Here is a 16,493-nt window from a genome sequence, read left to right as displayed (position 1 = left end):
GACTTCACAGATGACAGACTCAGAGTGGCAGCTCAGAGTGACAGCAGGGTGTTTTGGGAGCTCCTCAGCATTCAGGAAAGGAAGCTCAAGTACAGAGAAGGGAAGTGACTTGACCAGGGTCTCAAGGCTGTGCATAGGCACCTCGGGGCCAGAAGCCAAGGCTCCCAGGGCTCACTGCGCTGTGCTGGCTCCAGTTACGTGGTTAGGTTTGCACTGTCACGTGCAGAGCTGCTTTTCAGGCCTCATCTCCTGTTGCACCCGCCCACATTCAGCGTGGCCTTCTCTGGCCACAGCACGTGACTCACACTGCCCAAGCCCACACACACCCACCACCCGCTTTTGCACACCCAGTTTCCTCTGCCAGCAGGGCTCTCCTCCATGTCTCCAGCTTTCCAACACCCTCTCCTCCTTCACAGTCAGCTCAGCATCACTTTCCTCAGAAACCTTCCTTGTCCCTGGACTGAGTGGGTGGTCCTTCCCTGGGACCTCACCCTCCCTCATCGCACCTCTGTCATGGCTGGCTCCCACTGCCACTCTACCCCCAGCACCCTAGGCACGCAGGGCCAGACTCAGAGACTTCTTCAGTCAATTCAAGCAAGCAGAGTGAAACCAGATCCTCCTGTGGTCCAGCTCCTGCCCGCCTCTTCATTCTCACTCTCACCACCCGACAACCCACTCACCTTGCTCCAGCCCCACTGCCCTCTTTTCTGTTCCCTGAACACGCCAGGTTCTTCCCCATCATAGGGGTTCTACATTTGCTATTCTATCTGTAAACATGGATGCTCTTCACCCAATCAGTTCCTCCTCATGCTTCAGGTCTCAGCTCAAATGTCACCTGCTCCAAGAAGATTTTTCTGACTGCCCCAAGGCAGTCACTATTCATCTCCTCACCCTATTTATGTCTATCAGTTTCCTTACCATAGACTTACCTCATGGGCCAGATTGCCTAAGTTTAAATCATGGCTCTATTACTTATGAGCTGTGGATTTTCTGACAAATTACTTAGCGTTGTGTACTTCAGTTTCCTTATCTATGAAATGGGGATGATAATGGAGCAGTTATAAGGATTAAATGAGTTAATGCATGTAAGTGCTCAGAACAGTGTCTGGTATGTAGTGAGCATGACATATATATTATACAAGTGTTAGCTCTTAGTATTATTATTTGTTTATTTGCTTACTGCCTGCATCTCTCCTAGAATGTAGGCTCCCAAAGGGTAGAGACAATGTCTGTCCTGTTTGCACTACATCTCCAGTGTCTACCAAAATTCTAGGTACACAGTAAGTTGCCCATTATATTTGTTGGGTGGATGATGGAGTAATGGATGATGGATGGATGAACAGATGGATGGATGGGTGATGGATGGATGGGTGATGGATGGATGAAGCAAATAAGTAAAACATGTGCATAGGCAACCATTCATCCCAGATGGTCACATCTTTCTAAGCTCTCCTTTCACACTCCAAATAACAGCTAGCACCGGTGAATGCTGCCTACAACAGACTATACACACTCACTGGTGGAACTTTCGACCGTGCATAACATTTGCCAGTATAAAGAGTAAACAACTGGCCTGTAGCCCCAGGAAAGGCTTACCTGAGGAGAAAGGCAGGCTTAGTAGACAAGAGAACTTCAGTTGGGAGAGGGAAGTTTGGTAAAGGACAATCTGGTTAAGGGGAAAGAGAGAGCAGGGCCCTGAGGCCTGAAGGTCCAGGGTGCATCTGAAAGGTGAGTTGTCTGGGGGGACGGAGGCATGGACTATATGGCAGGGACAGATGACACTTGACAGACAGATTGGCTGGATGCTGATGGCCCTGAGAGTAAGGCTAGGGAGTCACTGAAAGATTTCAAGCACACAGAGGTGGCCATGCCAGGATGGGCCAGAAGGTCAGGCCAAGAGGTGGGGCCAGTGGCTGTGCAATCACTAGGAAAGGGTGAGCCAGGGCCTAATCCGGGCAACTTAGAAACCATGTTGGGCAAGGAACCATTTCTGCAAAAGACTGGTGGCCAATCAAGACAGTCCCCCAACCGAAGGCAGCGTGGACCTTACCTGCACCAGATTCCAGCCTTGGAGGGACTCCGCGATGATGGACGTAACAGATGGACAGACGCCTCCAAACACCATCAAGTGGTTTGGCCCGTATTTTATTGCATCGTAGAAGGCTTTCAGTCCTTTCGCATTATCACACTGGGGAGCAACACAGAGAAAGAGAAGTCCAAATTAGAAATTGCTTTCCCCGGGGGAAAGAGCCCAATAGTGGATTCACACAAACAAATCTGCCTCATGGGAAACCTTCTGGGTTTTAGTTCTTTCATCGGTGGGGCCTCTCTTTAAGCCAGCGCTGAGCCTGTGCTATGAGCTCCATGAAGTATGATCTTGGCATCCCCCATCTTAGCTCCCAAATGCCTCCCAAAAGGTCTCCCCCTTCCAGGGTCATTTATATTTGAGGTGGTTATTATTTTAAAAGCAGAAAAATAAATGTTGTTGAGGATATGGAGAAATTAGAACCCTTGTGCAGTACTGGTGGGAATGTAAAATGGTGCGACTGCTGCAGAAAACAGTATGGCAATTCCTCAAAAGTTAAACACAATTACTATATGATCCAGCACAGCATCTCTAGGTATATACCCCAAAGAATCAAAAGCAAGAATTCCAACAGATATTTGTACACCCATGTTCATAGCAGCATTATTCACAGTAGCCAAAAGGTAGAAACAACTGAAATGTCTGTCAACATACAAGTGGGCAAACAAACTAGTATATCCATACAATGGACTATTATTTAGCCTTAAGAATTAAGGAAACTCTGATATATGTTACAACATATATAAACCTTGAAGACATTACACTAAGTGAAATAAGCCAGGTGCCAAAGGACAAATACCGTGTGATTCCACTTATATGAGGTACCCAGAGTAGTCAAATTCACAGAGACAGAAAGTAGAATGGTGGTTACCAGGGGCTGAAGGGAGGGGGTGGGGTGGGATGGGAGGGTTAGTGTTTATTTCGTACAGTTTCAGTTTGGGTGATGGTAACACAACAATGTGAATGTACTTAAGCCAATGAATTGTACGTACACCTAAAATGATTAAGAAGGCATATTTTATGTTATGTATATTTTATCACAATATAGAAGGAAAGCAGAAAAAGGAGCAGGAGGAGGAGGAAGAGAAGAAGATGAATCCGAAGAGACGAATTCGTTCAGCAAACACTGCCAAGCACGGCCCTGTGCTCAGCCCAGGGCTGGGTGCTGAGGAAACAAAGTCGGACACAGCCCCTGCCAAGGAGCTCACACAGGAGAAAGGAAAATTGCCGACTACAGCAGATCCTGGAGATCTACCACAGAAATGAACGAGGATCAATGTCCACAAATGTTAGGAGTCAGTAGCCTGGCTCACTTCCCACCTCCCCCCACCTCCACTTCTCTCATCAAGCCCAGTGGTCATCTCTTCCTTGGACAGAGACTCTGGCTCCCCCCGGGCTCAGTTAAGGCCACTCACCACCTGGCAGTCTGTGGGTCCTTGTAAAACATAAATTAGTCCTTCTTACTCTTCCGCTTTCCATGCACTTAAAACCCAAACTCTCATCAGAATGATTCTCAAAAGGTTACAAACATCATTCTCATGAAGATCAATAGTGGGTACATATCACCCTTTTATTTAACTCATGGATAAGTGTATCTGCAAGATGACAAAGTGGATTCAAAAGAAAACTTAGGAGACAGGGGTTTTTATAGTGAATGGAAAAATAACAAGCCAAACCGGTTTGGCTCAGTGGATAGAGCGTCGGCCTGTGGACTGAAAGGTCCCAGGTTCGATTCCGGTCAAGGGCATGTACCTTGGTTGCGGGCACATCCCCAGTGGGAGGTGTGCAGGAGGCGGCTGGTCGATGTTTCTCTCTCATCGATGTTTCTAACTCTCTATCCCTCTCCCTTCCTCTCTGTTAAAAATCAATAAAATATATTAAAAAAAAAGAAAAGAAAAAAAAGAAAAATAACAAATTAGATACAAAACTGGTTAATGTCCTTCAGGGCAATTTTTCTGTGGGGACAGAAAAAAGATAATTAGAAACCAGCACAGCCCTAGCCCACTTGCTCAATGGTTAGAGCCCTTGGACCAAACTGTTGGCCTGGTCAAGGTCAAGTACCTCAGTTGAAGACTTGATCCCCAGCCCAGTCAGGGTGCAAATGGGAGGCAACCAATCACTGTATCTCTCTCACGTCGATGTTTCTCTCTCTTTCTCTCCCCTTCCTCATTACCCTCCATTCTCTCTAAAAAAAACCCAAAACCAAAACAAACACACACCAAAGGAAAAACAAAAACAAAAAACCCAGCACATTCTACCAGTTTTAGAGAATTATAAGATGTCTGATCTTTAAATTCCCCCAGTCAGGTGACCCTCAGGCAGGGCTGTTGGAAAATGCCCTGTTAGTCTATCTATACAATAACTACTTCGTATTTACACATTTTGGTATGATATTAACCTTCCTTATCGTAATGGGTACAAGAAGCCGCAAGATCCAGCCCTACCTCTCACTCTGATGTGATTTCCCTCCACTCTTCTCCCTGCTCACCCAGTACAGCTTTACCAGCCTCCTTTTTGTTTCTTGAAATGAAAGCAATTTCCTTCTTGCCCCTGGGCCTTTGCACTTGCTGTTTTCTCAAGGAATAATATTCACTTGGTTCTCACTACTTATCATCATTCTGGTCTCAGCATAGCTGTTACCTCCTCAGTGAAGTTGTTACTACTACCCCCCTTCCCCAAATGGTCCCTTCTCCCAGTCACTTAACAGGCCACACTATTTATTGTCTTAATATAGGTCCTAAAATTATCTGAAATCATTTTTTCTATTTTTTTCATCTGCCTGTGTATTGGCTGACCTCTCAGCTAGAATGCAAAGTCCCTGAGGGCAAAGATGTTTATTATTGTTTTCACTGCTGTCTCCCCTGAGCTTGGAAGGGGCCTCAATCAGGACTCAGTAAGAAGCTGCTGAATGCTCAAAGGAGCACGGTGATGTTCTCCCTGTATCTGCTTCCTCCCTTCTCTTTCTACTTCCACGTGTCTCTCCTGATTCTTGTCTTCCTCTCCATCCTCTGTCCTCCTCTTTCTTTCTGCTCCCCCTCCCTTTTCTTAAAAGTGACCATAATGTGGGACAGCATAGATTAGTACCTGTTGCTCCTTCCTTGTTTATTTGAGAGACTCAGGACAGTGACTCACGGTGGGTGCTGAAAGGGATAGAAAAAGGAGTCCAACACAGCTCCTGGCCTCAGGGAGCTCACTGTCTGGTACAGGTAGTGCGACAGGGGCACAGGTGGCCATGCCCCATGGCAGACAGTGCTCAGTACTGGAGACAGACAGATCCAGCCTATGGACACCACAGGAGCAACCAGGGAGGGTTCTGGGGGCGGAGCACTTGAGACTGAGTGACAAGGGCAAAATGGGTTGGGCTAAGGCTAATGAGGACTCTGAATGCCAGGGTGGGGAGTTTGGGTTGTAGCCTATAGAGAGTCAGGAAAGAATTCCATTTAAAATTTTTAATTTAATTTTTTAAATTGGCCAGGTTATTTTTTTTGCCAAGAAGGAAAGAGAAAGAAAAAAAGAAGAGAAAAATAGGAAGAGAGGGAGGAGGGAGGAAAGAAGAAAGATTAAGTTACTGTTTCTTGGGGCCCTCTATTAATTGTCCCTGTTCCTTGATGGAAAACAACACTTCCCACCCTTAGCACAAGCAGACAGAACAGAGCAGTTCATGTTTTAATTATTTCTATCATGATTTACGGAATCATTTCCCATTTTAATATATTCTGATAATGATTTTAGCTTGTTTTCTAATCCGTAGCTAATGACAATGATAATGCAGTACCACAAGATTTATAATCAAAATTGCATTAAAAATATTAGCAACAATAAACTAATTAAAACTTATTTGCTCAGCAAACATTTCCCCAGTACCTAGTCCATGCAAGATTCTGTATTAATAATGATGTCCTAGTTTCTCACAAATTGACAACTTCTGAAACCTGACAATATTTGACAACTAATATTTGAGCTAGAAGAATCTTTCAATGTTCAAAAATGTTTATCCAACTCAGTTTTTACCAGGCTGGGTGTAGAAGGCAGAAGTTTGGCCCCCATGAATTTTGCCCTTAGGTCTTACTCTCATGGATGTTATGTCATATGACAAACAGGCCTTTGCAAAGGTAATTAAGGTTACAAATCAGCTGACCTGAAAGTATTACCTAGGTAGCTTGATGTAATCCCACAAGCCCCGAAAAGCGGAGATCTTTTCTGGCTGGCAGCAGAGGGGAAACCAGACATTAAAAGTATGAGATAAATTTAATGTACCTTTGTTGGCTTGAAGATGAGGGGGGACACATGGCAAAGAAATGGGAACCTCAGTCCTACAATTGCAAGAAACTGAATTCTGCCAACAAACTGAATGAGTCAGGCCTCCATATAGGAACCCAGCTCAGGTAACCTTGGTTTTGACCTTGTTCCTGAGCAGAGGACCCAACAGGGTCACACAGCGCCTGAACTTCTGGCCAGTGGACTTGAGACAATACACAGTTGTGGTTTAAACCACTAGATTTATGATCATCTGTTACAGCAGCCATAGACAATTAATACAGCAAAGTAAAATTTAAAAAAGAAGAACCTCTTATTTCAAGTTAAATGTGTTCCATATAAAGAGCTCTACTTAATGTATAGATAAGATCTTTAATGGTTTGTAGGGTGTTGAAATGTTTTTCTATTACAAATTATAGATAGTGAGAGGATTTTGTTTTCAATATCCTAATGTGGCAAAATAAAAAGTTTTCTGCCCTATGTAAGTTTCTGTTCCATGAACACCACTCCCCACCCCGTTCCTATAGCATTTGCTGCTCTGTGAAATCCAAACGTGCGTGGGCATTGCTAATCTAGCCAGCCCTGCACCCGAACTTTCAGGGGCAGATGCTGAAGACTTGTCCTCAGTGTGAAAGGGCTTTTCCACTGTCCTTTCAGGACTAGGGGAAGCATTTCGGGATTCCCAGTTGAGAGCTTTCTCAATAATCTAGAGACTGCAGCTCAATGGGCAAAGGGAAGGTTAAAGCTAGCAGCGCCCTAAAAAGGACCATTCTCCCAGGATAATGCTGCAAGCCCAGGCCTCATCCTGACCACTCTTGACCTGAGGCAGGAGAAACAACCTGCTCAGCACCCCTGAGTATGCTGGAGAGCAATTCTGCTGAGAACAACAAAATAAAAATCACAGGGATGGATCTGAGCCATTTTGATGCTACCTCTCTCATCCTCATGCCTAACACTGTATCTTCTTACTTGACATGATTAGGGTCCCAAATAGATGGCCTTCCCTCACCAAAGCTGAGTCATTGTGGCTGAACCAGCTTGGGGGTCTTCAAAGTGCTGCCCAGGACCCAGCAAAGATGTTTTAGGGACAGTGAAAGGGCCTCTGGGCTTCTCACCTTCACTTCAGCCAGCAGCTCGCCTTATATCTATTCTTTATACAGCATCATGCTTACACAGAATGCTTTATTTGAAAGCAGGATTTCATTGCTAGCAAAAAATGAAAACCAGAAAGGAGATGACCCCGAAGGTTCTTGTTTGTGTATGATTTTTGTCTTTGGCCTCAAGAAGAGCAGGTCAGGATCCTGTACATGAGTCTGGTTGGGCCAGCCGCTTGAGCACACGCATGACAGGCCACCATTCACTGAAAGTTAATCCACACATCAGTTTGCCTGATGGTCAATTCACCAAATCACTGGGGGATTTCTCTAAGCTGGAGCTTCCCCAGGGATTCCTTGCAGACACTTCACATGGCCATTTCACAAGCATTTGTCTTTTTGGCTCAGGTGAAAGTCAATCTCCCCTCGATTGTATGTTTCAGCCCTTCCTAAACGCTGCACTTGGAGATGTCCCCTAATGCCTGTTTATTATCATCCTCTTCTTATGGACCAATCCTGTCTGAGCCGGGGAAATGCCGAAGCATTTCTAACTCCCACTTAAGGTGTCTGTCAGACAGCTCTTAGTGAGCTCACTGGGCAAAACCATCATTCTGAGAAATTATTTATGGCAAGTTGCCTTGGAGCAATTTGGCTTTTGATAAATTGCTCTCAGAGCCCCTATAAGGGGGTTCTCGTGTCCTGGAAGAAATCTATGGGCTTTATCATGTTCTCAGAATGCCTCTAGAGGGTATTCTGACAGGTGGCATGGCCACAATCGATCAGCAGACGGGGAGGTGATTCCACCACAGTTCATATCCTCATGCAATAGTTCAAAGTTTAATGCCACTTGGACATGGGCTCTGGCACACAGTAGGCCCTCAGTAACTGCTGCCTCCTCTCCTTCCCTTCTTCTTGCCATTATTTTTCCTCTCTGCCTTTCATTGACTCCACATCTATAATGGCTTATGGTTACTACCTCCAAACTCCTTTCCACTGCCTCATTTCCAGTGGTTTCTCCTCCCCTAGAAGGACAGACTTGTCACAGAGAAATCACACTAGGCTCTTAAAATTCAGCACCTATCAATGGGAATAGACCTAAAAGCCATAAAAATCAATTCTTAAATGAAAAATTGGGACTCTAGAATAAAATCCATTTTCATTTAAATCTAATTTCTAAAGATTATAATACTTTTTTTACTTTAAAATTTTAAAGAAAATGTTGCTAAGAGTTAAGATGTAAAAATGCCAAGAAAATGTCAGAGTTAATAACAACCAATTTGAAACTGGGCATTACTCCATGCAGAATTTCAGAACTGAAGGAGAATTTGAAAGCCAATGTGTTCCACCTGCCCCTGATACAAGATCCCCTCTGTGCATCGCACTCCAGGAGCAGTCAGCATTTGCTTACATCCCTCGGATGGCAGGGGTCTCACTCCCTCACCAATTCGTCCTTGGCCAGCTCAGCTTCTTAGAGAGTTCTTGTGTTGGTCTTGAAATCACTCTTCCTTTTGCATTCCCTGTTCTAATTCTGAGCAGAGAAGTCAGCAAACTTTTCTCCTAAAGGGCCTGACAGTAAATATTTAGGCTTTGTGGGCCTTGCAACTTCTCAGCCTTCTGTAGCACAAAGGCAGCCATTGACAATACATAAATGAATGAGTGTGGCTGCATTCCAATAAAATTTTATCTACAAAAACAGGCAGCAGCGAGATTTGGGCCACGGGCCATCGTTTACCCATGCCTGTTCTAGAACCTCACAGAACACTTACCATCCTTTATTCCCATGAGAGCTCTTCAGACACCTAAACTCGGCCAGCCTGTCTCCAAGAGATATCTTGTTTGCCAGATGCTCAATTCACCAAGCTAAGGGGAACTCTTCCTTCCAATCATCCCCATAAAATATGGCTTCACACCTTCTCATCTGTGGGCTACTCTCTGGAAAGACTCCAAGGACAGATATTTCTAGGACATACCCCAATCTGCCTGGCACAGAAAAGGAACACTAACTAACATGTGCTGTGCACTCACTATGTGTTAGTCATGGCATACAGAACTTCACATAAATTATCCTATTCTTGCCTCACAAAATTACCACAGGGTAGGCTCTATTATTATTTCCATTTTAGAGATAAGGAAACTGAGGTTCAGAGATGTTAAAAAACTTGCCCAAGGTCAAATAGATGTAAGGACTCGATCCTGGGCAGTGTCATTTCAGAGTACTGTTCCACTTTAAATAAGAATTTGTTGTTATGAAATATTTCCCGCATAGAAAAGAACCTACCATATACATAAAACATATATAAGGTATAAAAAATTGTAATATGTACATACAGGATACCCAACAATCATCTTATGTTGCAGCCCGTGTGTGCCCACCCTGCACATATCACTCCTTCACTCAGAGGGGACCCCTAGTCTGTTGCTTTTCTTTATTGCTTTATTATTATGTGCATGTTTCCTAAACACTCTCTCATTTAATTGTATGTTTTTAAATGTATTTATAAGTGGACTTATACTTCATGCTGTATGTTTTGCCTGAAACTTGCCTTATATTATGTTTGTGAGATTTCTGTTGCTGAATATAGCTGTAGTTCATTCATTTTCATACCTCTGTAGTATTCCATCATATAAATATGCCACGGTTTTGTTGTTGTTTATTCCCCTGTTGAAGGACACTTGGGTAGCTCCCTGTGTTTTGTTTGGTTTCTGTTGTAAGCCAGATAGCTGGACATTTCTATACGTGTCTCCCAGCACATGTGCAGATCTTCTCTAGGGTATAAACCTCGAAATGGAATCATTGAATCACAGAGTTTCCCACATTTTCTCAAAGTGGTTTTAGCTATTTATACTCCCACCAGCAGTGTTTGAGCAATCCCATTACTCCACATCCTTATGATTTTAATTTTTGCCAATCTTGTGGGTATTTGATATGTCGTTTCAATTTGTATGTTTCCGATTATTAAGGAGATTGAGCCATCTGTTCACATGTTTACAAGCCATTTGTGTTTACCCTTTCGGACTGGTGACTGTGCCCATTTTTCTGTTGGGTTGTTTGTCTTTTCCCTGTTGATTTGTTTGGAGCACACCTAGCCACAATGCTAAACTGAACGAAATTATCACCTCCTGCATTCTGAGCACAGACTTCTATTAATGTGGCCTCAGACTGTGGTCCTTCTACACAGCAACGACTTCATACAGAGCTTACTGTCAGTAAACACTGCTAAATCAGCATCCTAAATCTTGGTAACAAAACACCTATGAACCTTTCTTGGGAATTAAATTAAAAAAAGAAGAAACTACTTGGTGATAAAATTCAGCCAACCAAAAGATGAATCAAAGTGTAGACCTTAGGAAGGGAGGGCTTGTGATAAAAAGGAGTGATTGTGAGCACTGGACCTATTTAATATGAAACAACCGGCAATATGAAGATAATGTAACATAAAATTCAGGAGGCAGAGGAGGGGAAAGGAGTTGTAAAATTGCTAATTTCCTCTTCTTCCACAGAAGGACTTTAATCGATACCATCTAAAATTGAAAACTGGAGTTTAAAAGCCAGGACTCCAACCTCACTGCTTTTCATAATCTTTTATTACCCTTAGATATTTTAGAAACAAATATTTTCTCATGTGAAGGCAAAATTGCTTAATGTTGATCCATTCTTTCTGCTTTACTTTTATTTTCTCCTGTTACATTCAAATAAATAAAATATAACATCAATTTTAATTAGCACGTAGTAATAATAACCTCATTTTATAAAATTATTTCTGTCCATCTCTCAAATTACATGCATGGAAAAATATCTGGAATGAGTCATCTTATGTTAGAGATGGTGAAATTTTGAGTGATTTTTTTTCACTCTATTCTTTGTACCTATTTATTTTACCTGATTTTTAAATATGCTTTATTTATTTCAGTGAAAGAGAGAAGAAGGGAGAGGGAGAGAGAGAAACGCACATTCTTTTTATAAAGACAGAAAGTAATTTTTTAAACTGGTAGGCTTTTTTCAACCATTTATCTCCCTCTTTCTGTTCTTCTGTGATTGACTTTCTGAACTAAAGAACAGGACCTTACACTTATTATTGCTTAATCATCTTAAAAATTACCCCCGTACATTGGCCAACTGGATGAAACACACACTATATTGTCCCTCCATTGAAATGAATTCATTCAAACACATTCTGGGCATCTACTAGGTGCTCAGAGAAACAAGCCCCTGTGACATATGCAAATTCCTTGAACAAAGTAAATACTCAAGAAATGTTTACCGGCCAATTGAATTTGGAAATAAGAAGAGTAATAATAATAACATACTAATCCCTTAAATAGCATTTATTTGGGCCAGGTACTATTCTAATTTTATATATATACTCAATCCTCACAACAACCCTATTGTCTGTATTTCAATGGATAAGGAAACTGAGGGTTTGAGAGGTAAGTAGTTTGAGTCAAGGGCACAACTGGGATTCAGACCCAGGAAATTGGGCTCCAGAGTCCATGCTCCATGATATCTGTGCTGTATTCTTCCCCCTGGGCCCACGGAGAGGCTATACTCCCCAGCCTCTCTTGCAATTAGAGGTGACCACTGAGTTCTGAGCAATGGAATGTGAGCAAAGGTGATGTGCACTGTGGGCAGCATTGGCTTATAAAACCATCCCCGGCGCCCAGTGCTCTTTTCCCTCCACTGTGTGAGTGGGGAAGACTCCCAGGACCTAGAAGCCATGGAGCTCCAACAACCTCGAATCCCTGTGGCATTTATGGAGGGGCACCACCGCTTTGAGAGAAACTGTCACAAGGAGGGCAGCCTCACAAGATGGCTTCAGGACATGCCTCACTCTTCCCCGCCCTTGGCTGAGTGTGGCGGTGGCACAGGTGCTCACCATTTCTAGCCAGTACAAGACTCAGCCATGGCAATCTTTTTTTTTTTTAACTGGTACACATGTTCACACCTATATTTCAAGTTTGGAAATGCATATTTGCAAGCAGCAATGCAAAATACCCATGAAGTAATGCATAATCTCTGAAAATTATGAAAACATCCCTGCTACCAATACATTTCTAAATACAAAACTGACTACCATATTTGTTACTTCTGTGTAGCAAGAGAAGTTCATTTTCAAAACAGATAAAATTCAGTCTGGAGGTATGAATGACAGTCTTTTTTCTTTTTCTTTTTTAATTTCTTATACGGTTGGGATCCTTAAGCATGCAAAACCTCAGAGAAGTAGGGTCCACAAAGGAACCAGGGTTATCTTATGGCATCCAGTTAAGCCAGAGCTGGGAATGCCTCGGGGTCATCTACATCAGGAGCAGGAGCACTTGACTTGTCAGTCCTGCTGCCTCGGTTTGGACGTCCTCCACGCCCACGGCCACCTCGTCCTCTCCTGCCACGATGGCACTCTTTGAGCCCTTTTAGTCTGGCTCAGACTTTCTCAGAGCTGTACCGCCTGGGTCTCTTCCTGCCCAGGCGCCCAGCCTGCCCCTCTCCTTTCACAGGTGTCAGACCCACTCACAGTTTGAAGACTCGCTCTGCCTTTCTCTGCTCTCTCTCACCCTTTTCCTTCACAGGCATTCCTCTCAGATGCCCTCTGACTCTGCCTGGGCATCTGCTTCCCAGAGGACCCAACCAACAACGCCCCTCCCCCGATCTGCACTTGAGTACGACACACGAGCAAAAAAAAAACCTAAATGTATTAAACCACTGGAATATAAGGGTGCTATTTGTTACTGCAATTAGACTGCATCAAGTACACATTCTTAATCACCTGTTGTGAAAATTTTGAAATATAAAAAATCTAAACATCTGGGAAACTATTAGAGAAAAGTAAAGTGAGTCAAAAAAAAGTTATGAGAAAAATATGCTATATATGTAAAAATCTCCCCTGTCATTCAAGGCACTGATGCTAAACCAGAATTTAAAGGGCACAACCAGATATACTCATATTTGCTGTACTGGGCTGTTTTAGTCCCCTCTGTCCCCCTGTGCTCAGCAAAGGGCTTGGCTCCAGACAGGTGTTTAATACATACTGGCTGGACAAATGACTGCTGCCTGGCGGATACCACCCCTGCTGGTGAATACAGCCTGAAATAAAAGTAGTCATATCTGTATCTTGGTCCCAAAATGCTTATTAACTCCAGCCATCTTGAGTTTTTTACACCCTTTCCCCGGGGTGATGGACAGACCATCTGCTTCTAAAAGTCTCCAGGGAGCCAGACTGTCCACCCTGGATGCTGAGGAAAGCCGGCGTTTCTGTATTCTCCCTGAGAAGTCCCTCTGAATTCTTGGCTGGCTGTAGACTGTTATTTGAGGATGATGGAGCCATACCACACATCTCTTCTCTGCACCGGTAAAGCCAATTACCCAATTTACAAAATGTTTCTTAGAGACTGGTACATACAAACTGCGTTTCCTAATTAGCTGTCAGTAAGTACCCCAGTAAATGCAGGTGTGACATTTTCAAAAGTCAGGGTCACAAATGCAAAGCGTATGCGTGCTGCCTGTGGTGGTGGTGGGGAAGGGTGCTCCTTTCTGCAGGTTTGCACAAATTATAAGTTGTCAGCCCTTTCCCTGGGGATGGGGCCCCGGGTCACCTGCTGAGGAGGGCTGGCACTGCTGCTGTGTGCCATGGAGCCATCTCCACTCCTTTCTGGGGCAGTTGAACCAGCAATTAAATGGAACTCACTGGCCAGATTTGGCCCCATCCAAGTACCAGGAATCCAAGATGCAACCTGGCCAGCAGGAGAGGGGAATTAGGTGTCAGGGAACCTACAAATAACTGCCACAGTTGATCTCTCAGATCCCTTCCTGCCCTAACAGTCTGGTTTGGTTTATATTCTAGGCCAGATTTTTGTTCAATTTATACATACCAGCTATGTTTCTTTAGCTCTGACCTATGTGTCAGGCACTATGCTAGGTTCTTTACATGCATCATCTCATTTACTAGTCATAACATACTATTCATTTAATATTCACAATGACCCTATGAAATGGACACTATTACTATTCCCCATTAAACAGAGGAGGAAATACAAGTTCAGGGAGCTTAACTGACAAGCTCAAGATCACACAACTATTAAGACAAGAAGCCAGTATTCAAACCCAGGCCATCGAATTCCAAACCTTAACTCTGTCTCTTACAATCCAAGCTGTCTAGAATTGGGTGGAATGCCTTGTAAAGCAGTGGGCTGCCTGACACTGGGGCATTTGGGCAAAAACCTGCAGGATGATATTGTAGAAAGGATTATTTCACTGAATAAAGGAATAGGTTCTAATCCTGAAATTCTATGAGGAGGCAAAGAGACAGGAAAAGTGGGGTTAAGTCTTGGGAACAGCAGTGGTTCTCTGGGATGGAGCACTCAATGGGTGAATGGGAGAAATGAGAGGTGGGGTTGGAAAGGGAGGTTGAGGCAACCTTTGGAGGGCTCTGGGCACCAGTAAAGGGGCTTGCACCTTATTCTGGGGCTCCAGGGAATTTTTGTTTTGGTTTTTAACCATTTCAATCGTGTACAATTTAGTAGCATTAAGTGCACTCATAATGTTGTGTAACCATCACCACTATTTCCAGAACTGTCATCATCCCAAACAGAAAAACCCTATATACCTATAAGCCCTGGGTAGTTTTTAAAGGGGCTTAAACTTAAATCTGATAACGACATCATCAGAGCTGAGATAGTGATGAAACCATCAGATTGGGGTGGACAAAACTGGCCACTACTTAAAGGATGTTATTAAAGGAAAGAGGGGCTGGGCAAGGGGATGGGTGATGAGACCAGTGCAGAGGTCCAGGCAGGAGACAGAAGGAGCCAAAGACAGGGTGCAAGATGGGCAGAGGGAATGCTTAGATTCAGAACAAGAGGAAGGGAAACTGCAGAGGGAGAGGGGAGTCCTACCTTCTTCTAGGGGTCCTGTGAGTCCTGGGCTACCAGGAACTGAGGTAGAGAAGCCAGGAGAGGCCTCAGGGCCCTGGGACACCGCCAAGAGGTGCTGGCTGGCTGTACAATCCACTGACATACCCTGGGGAGTCACATCCCTGAGCCTGACAGTCCTTCCTGGGACATGGGTGAGAGCTGTTCCCTTGGCTGCAGTCCTAACGTGCCTTCCCAGGTCTACATACCCAGGTCCCAATTCTTGCTTGTGCCCCCATCCCTATGCTATGGCTGAGATCAGTTAAGTGGTTCCCAAGCCTATCGGGGCATTTCCCATCCAGACCGCGGTGCCTAGGGCTGCCCCTGAACTCTGAAGGATGTGAAGCTTCTCCCTGCCTGGAAAACGGGGCAGAGGCCTTTCAGCTTGAAGCCCAGACCAGAAAACAGATACCACGGAGTGCCAGGAGGGAAGCAGGAGGCTCCAAAGGAAGGAATTCTTTTGAGGACCCTGGGAAGAAGTGCTGGTTGGGGGTGGGGGAGGACCCAGGAGGAGGATGCATTTCAGGGGTAAGAACCAAAGGAGGCTCCTGTGGATATCCTGGGGGCAGTCTGGGACCAGTGCATTTGGGGGTATGATCCATTCCAGGGAAACCCCTTTGCAGAACCTCGTGACCATGAGGCTTTGGAAAGCCAGGGGGAGATGCCAATCCTCAGAGGACAGCCCATCCCAATCCTGGTAGGGGACTCACACCTCTGCACCTCCCTTCTTTGTAAAATGGAGAAGCAATGCTGAGAAGGCCTAATTAACCATGAGGGGACCCCTGCTCAGACCGAGGGTAAAAGTAAGGTGCCTGTGCCCTCTACTCCACCCCCTCCCCAGGATTCTGCTCCATAAACATCTGTCACAGCCTCCTAAGCCCTTTCTCAGGTGGAGGGCAAAGAAAAATTACCTTCATAAATCCTGCAACCAGAATAGGAGGATTTTTCAGGGTTTATTCATTTTCATACAGAAAAAAATTATGATTATTTTCCCCGAGTATCCACCTTAGTGTGGAATTATTACTTTGTTTTCTTTTTAGGTTTAACAGATCCTTCCTGAGCCTTGAAAAATTATTTGAATGTAACTTTCTCTCAAAATCAAAAAAAAAAGAAAGCAGGAAGTGAAATAAGGCTGACAAAGAAAAGGACAAATATTG

The 16,493-nt window shown here is 44.1% G+C and overlaps 1 protein-coding gene across 1 annotated transcript in view; it reads right to left on the bottom strand.

The window, feature by feature from the left end:
• Positions 1-16,493, bottom strand: part of GABBR2 (gamma-aminobutyric acid type B receptor subunit 2) — a 324,860-nt gene that overhangs the window by 209,334 nt on the left and 99,033 nt on the right. The window contains exon 3 of the mRNA XM_006096509.3: positions 2,051-2,188. Coding sequence (XP_006096571.2) covers positions 2,051-2,188 — 138 coding nt within the window. The remainder of the gene's footprint in view (positions 1-2,050; positions 2,189-16,493) is intronic.

The sequence above is a fragment of the Myotis lucifugus genome, unplaced genomic scaffold (genome assembly GCF_000147115.1).
Source record: "Myotis lucifugus unplaced genomic scaffold, Myoluc2.0 scaffold_180, whole genome shotgun sequence".
NCBI classification, from domain to species: Eukaryota; Metazoa; Chordata; class Mammalia; order Chiroptera; family Vespertilionidae; genus Myotis; species Myotis lucifugus.
The sequence above is the reverse complement of the archived record's forward strand: the minus strand, read 5'-3'. Positions and strand labels throughout refer to the sequence as shown.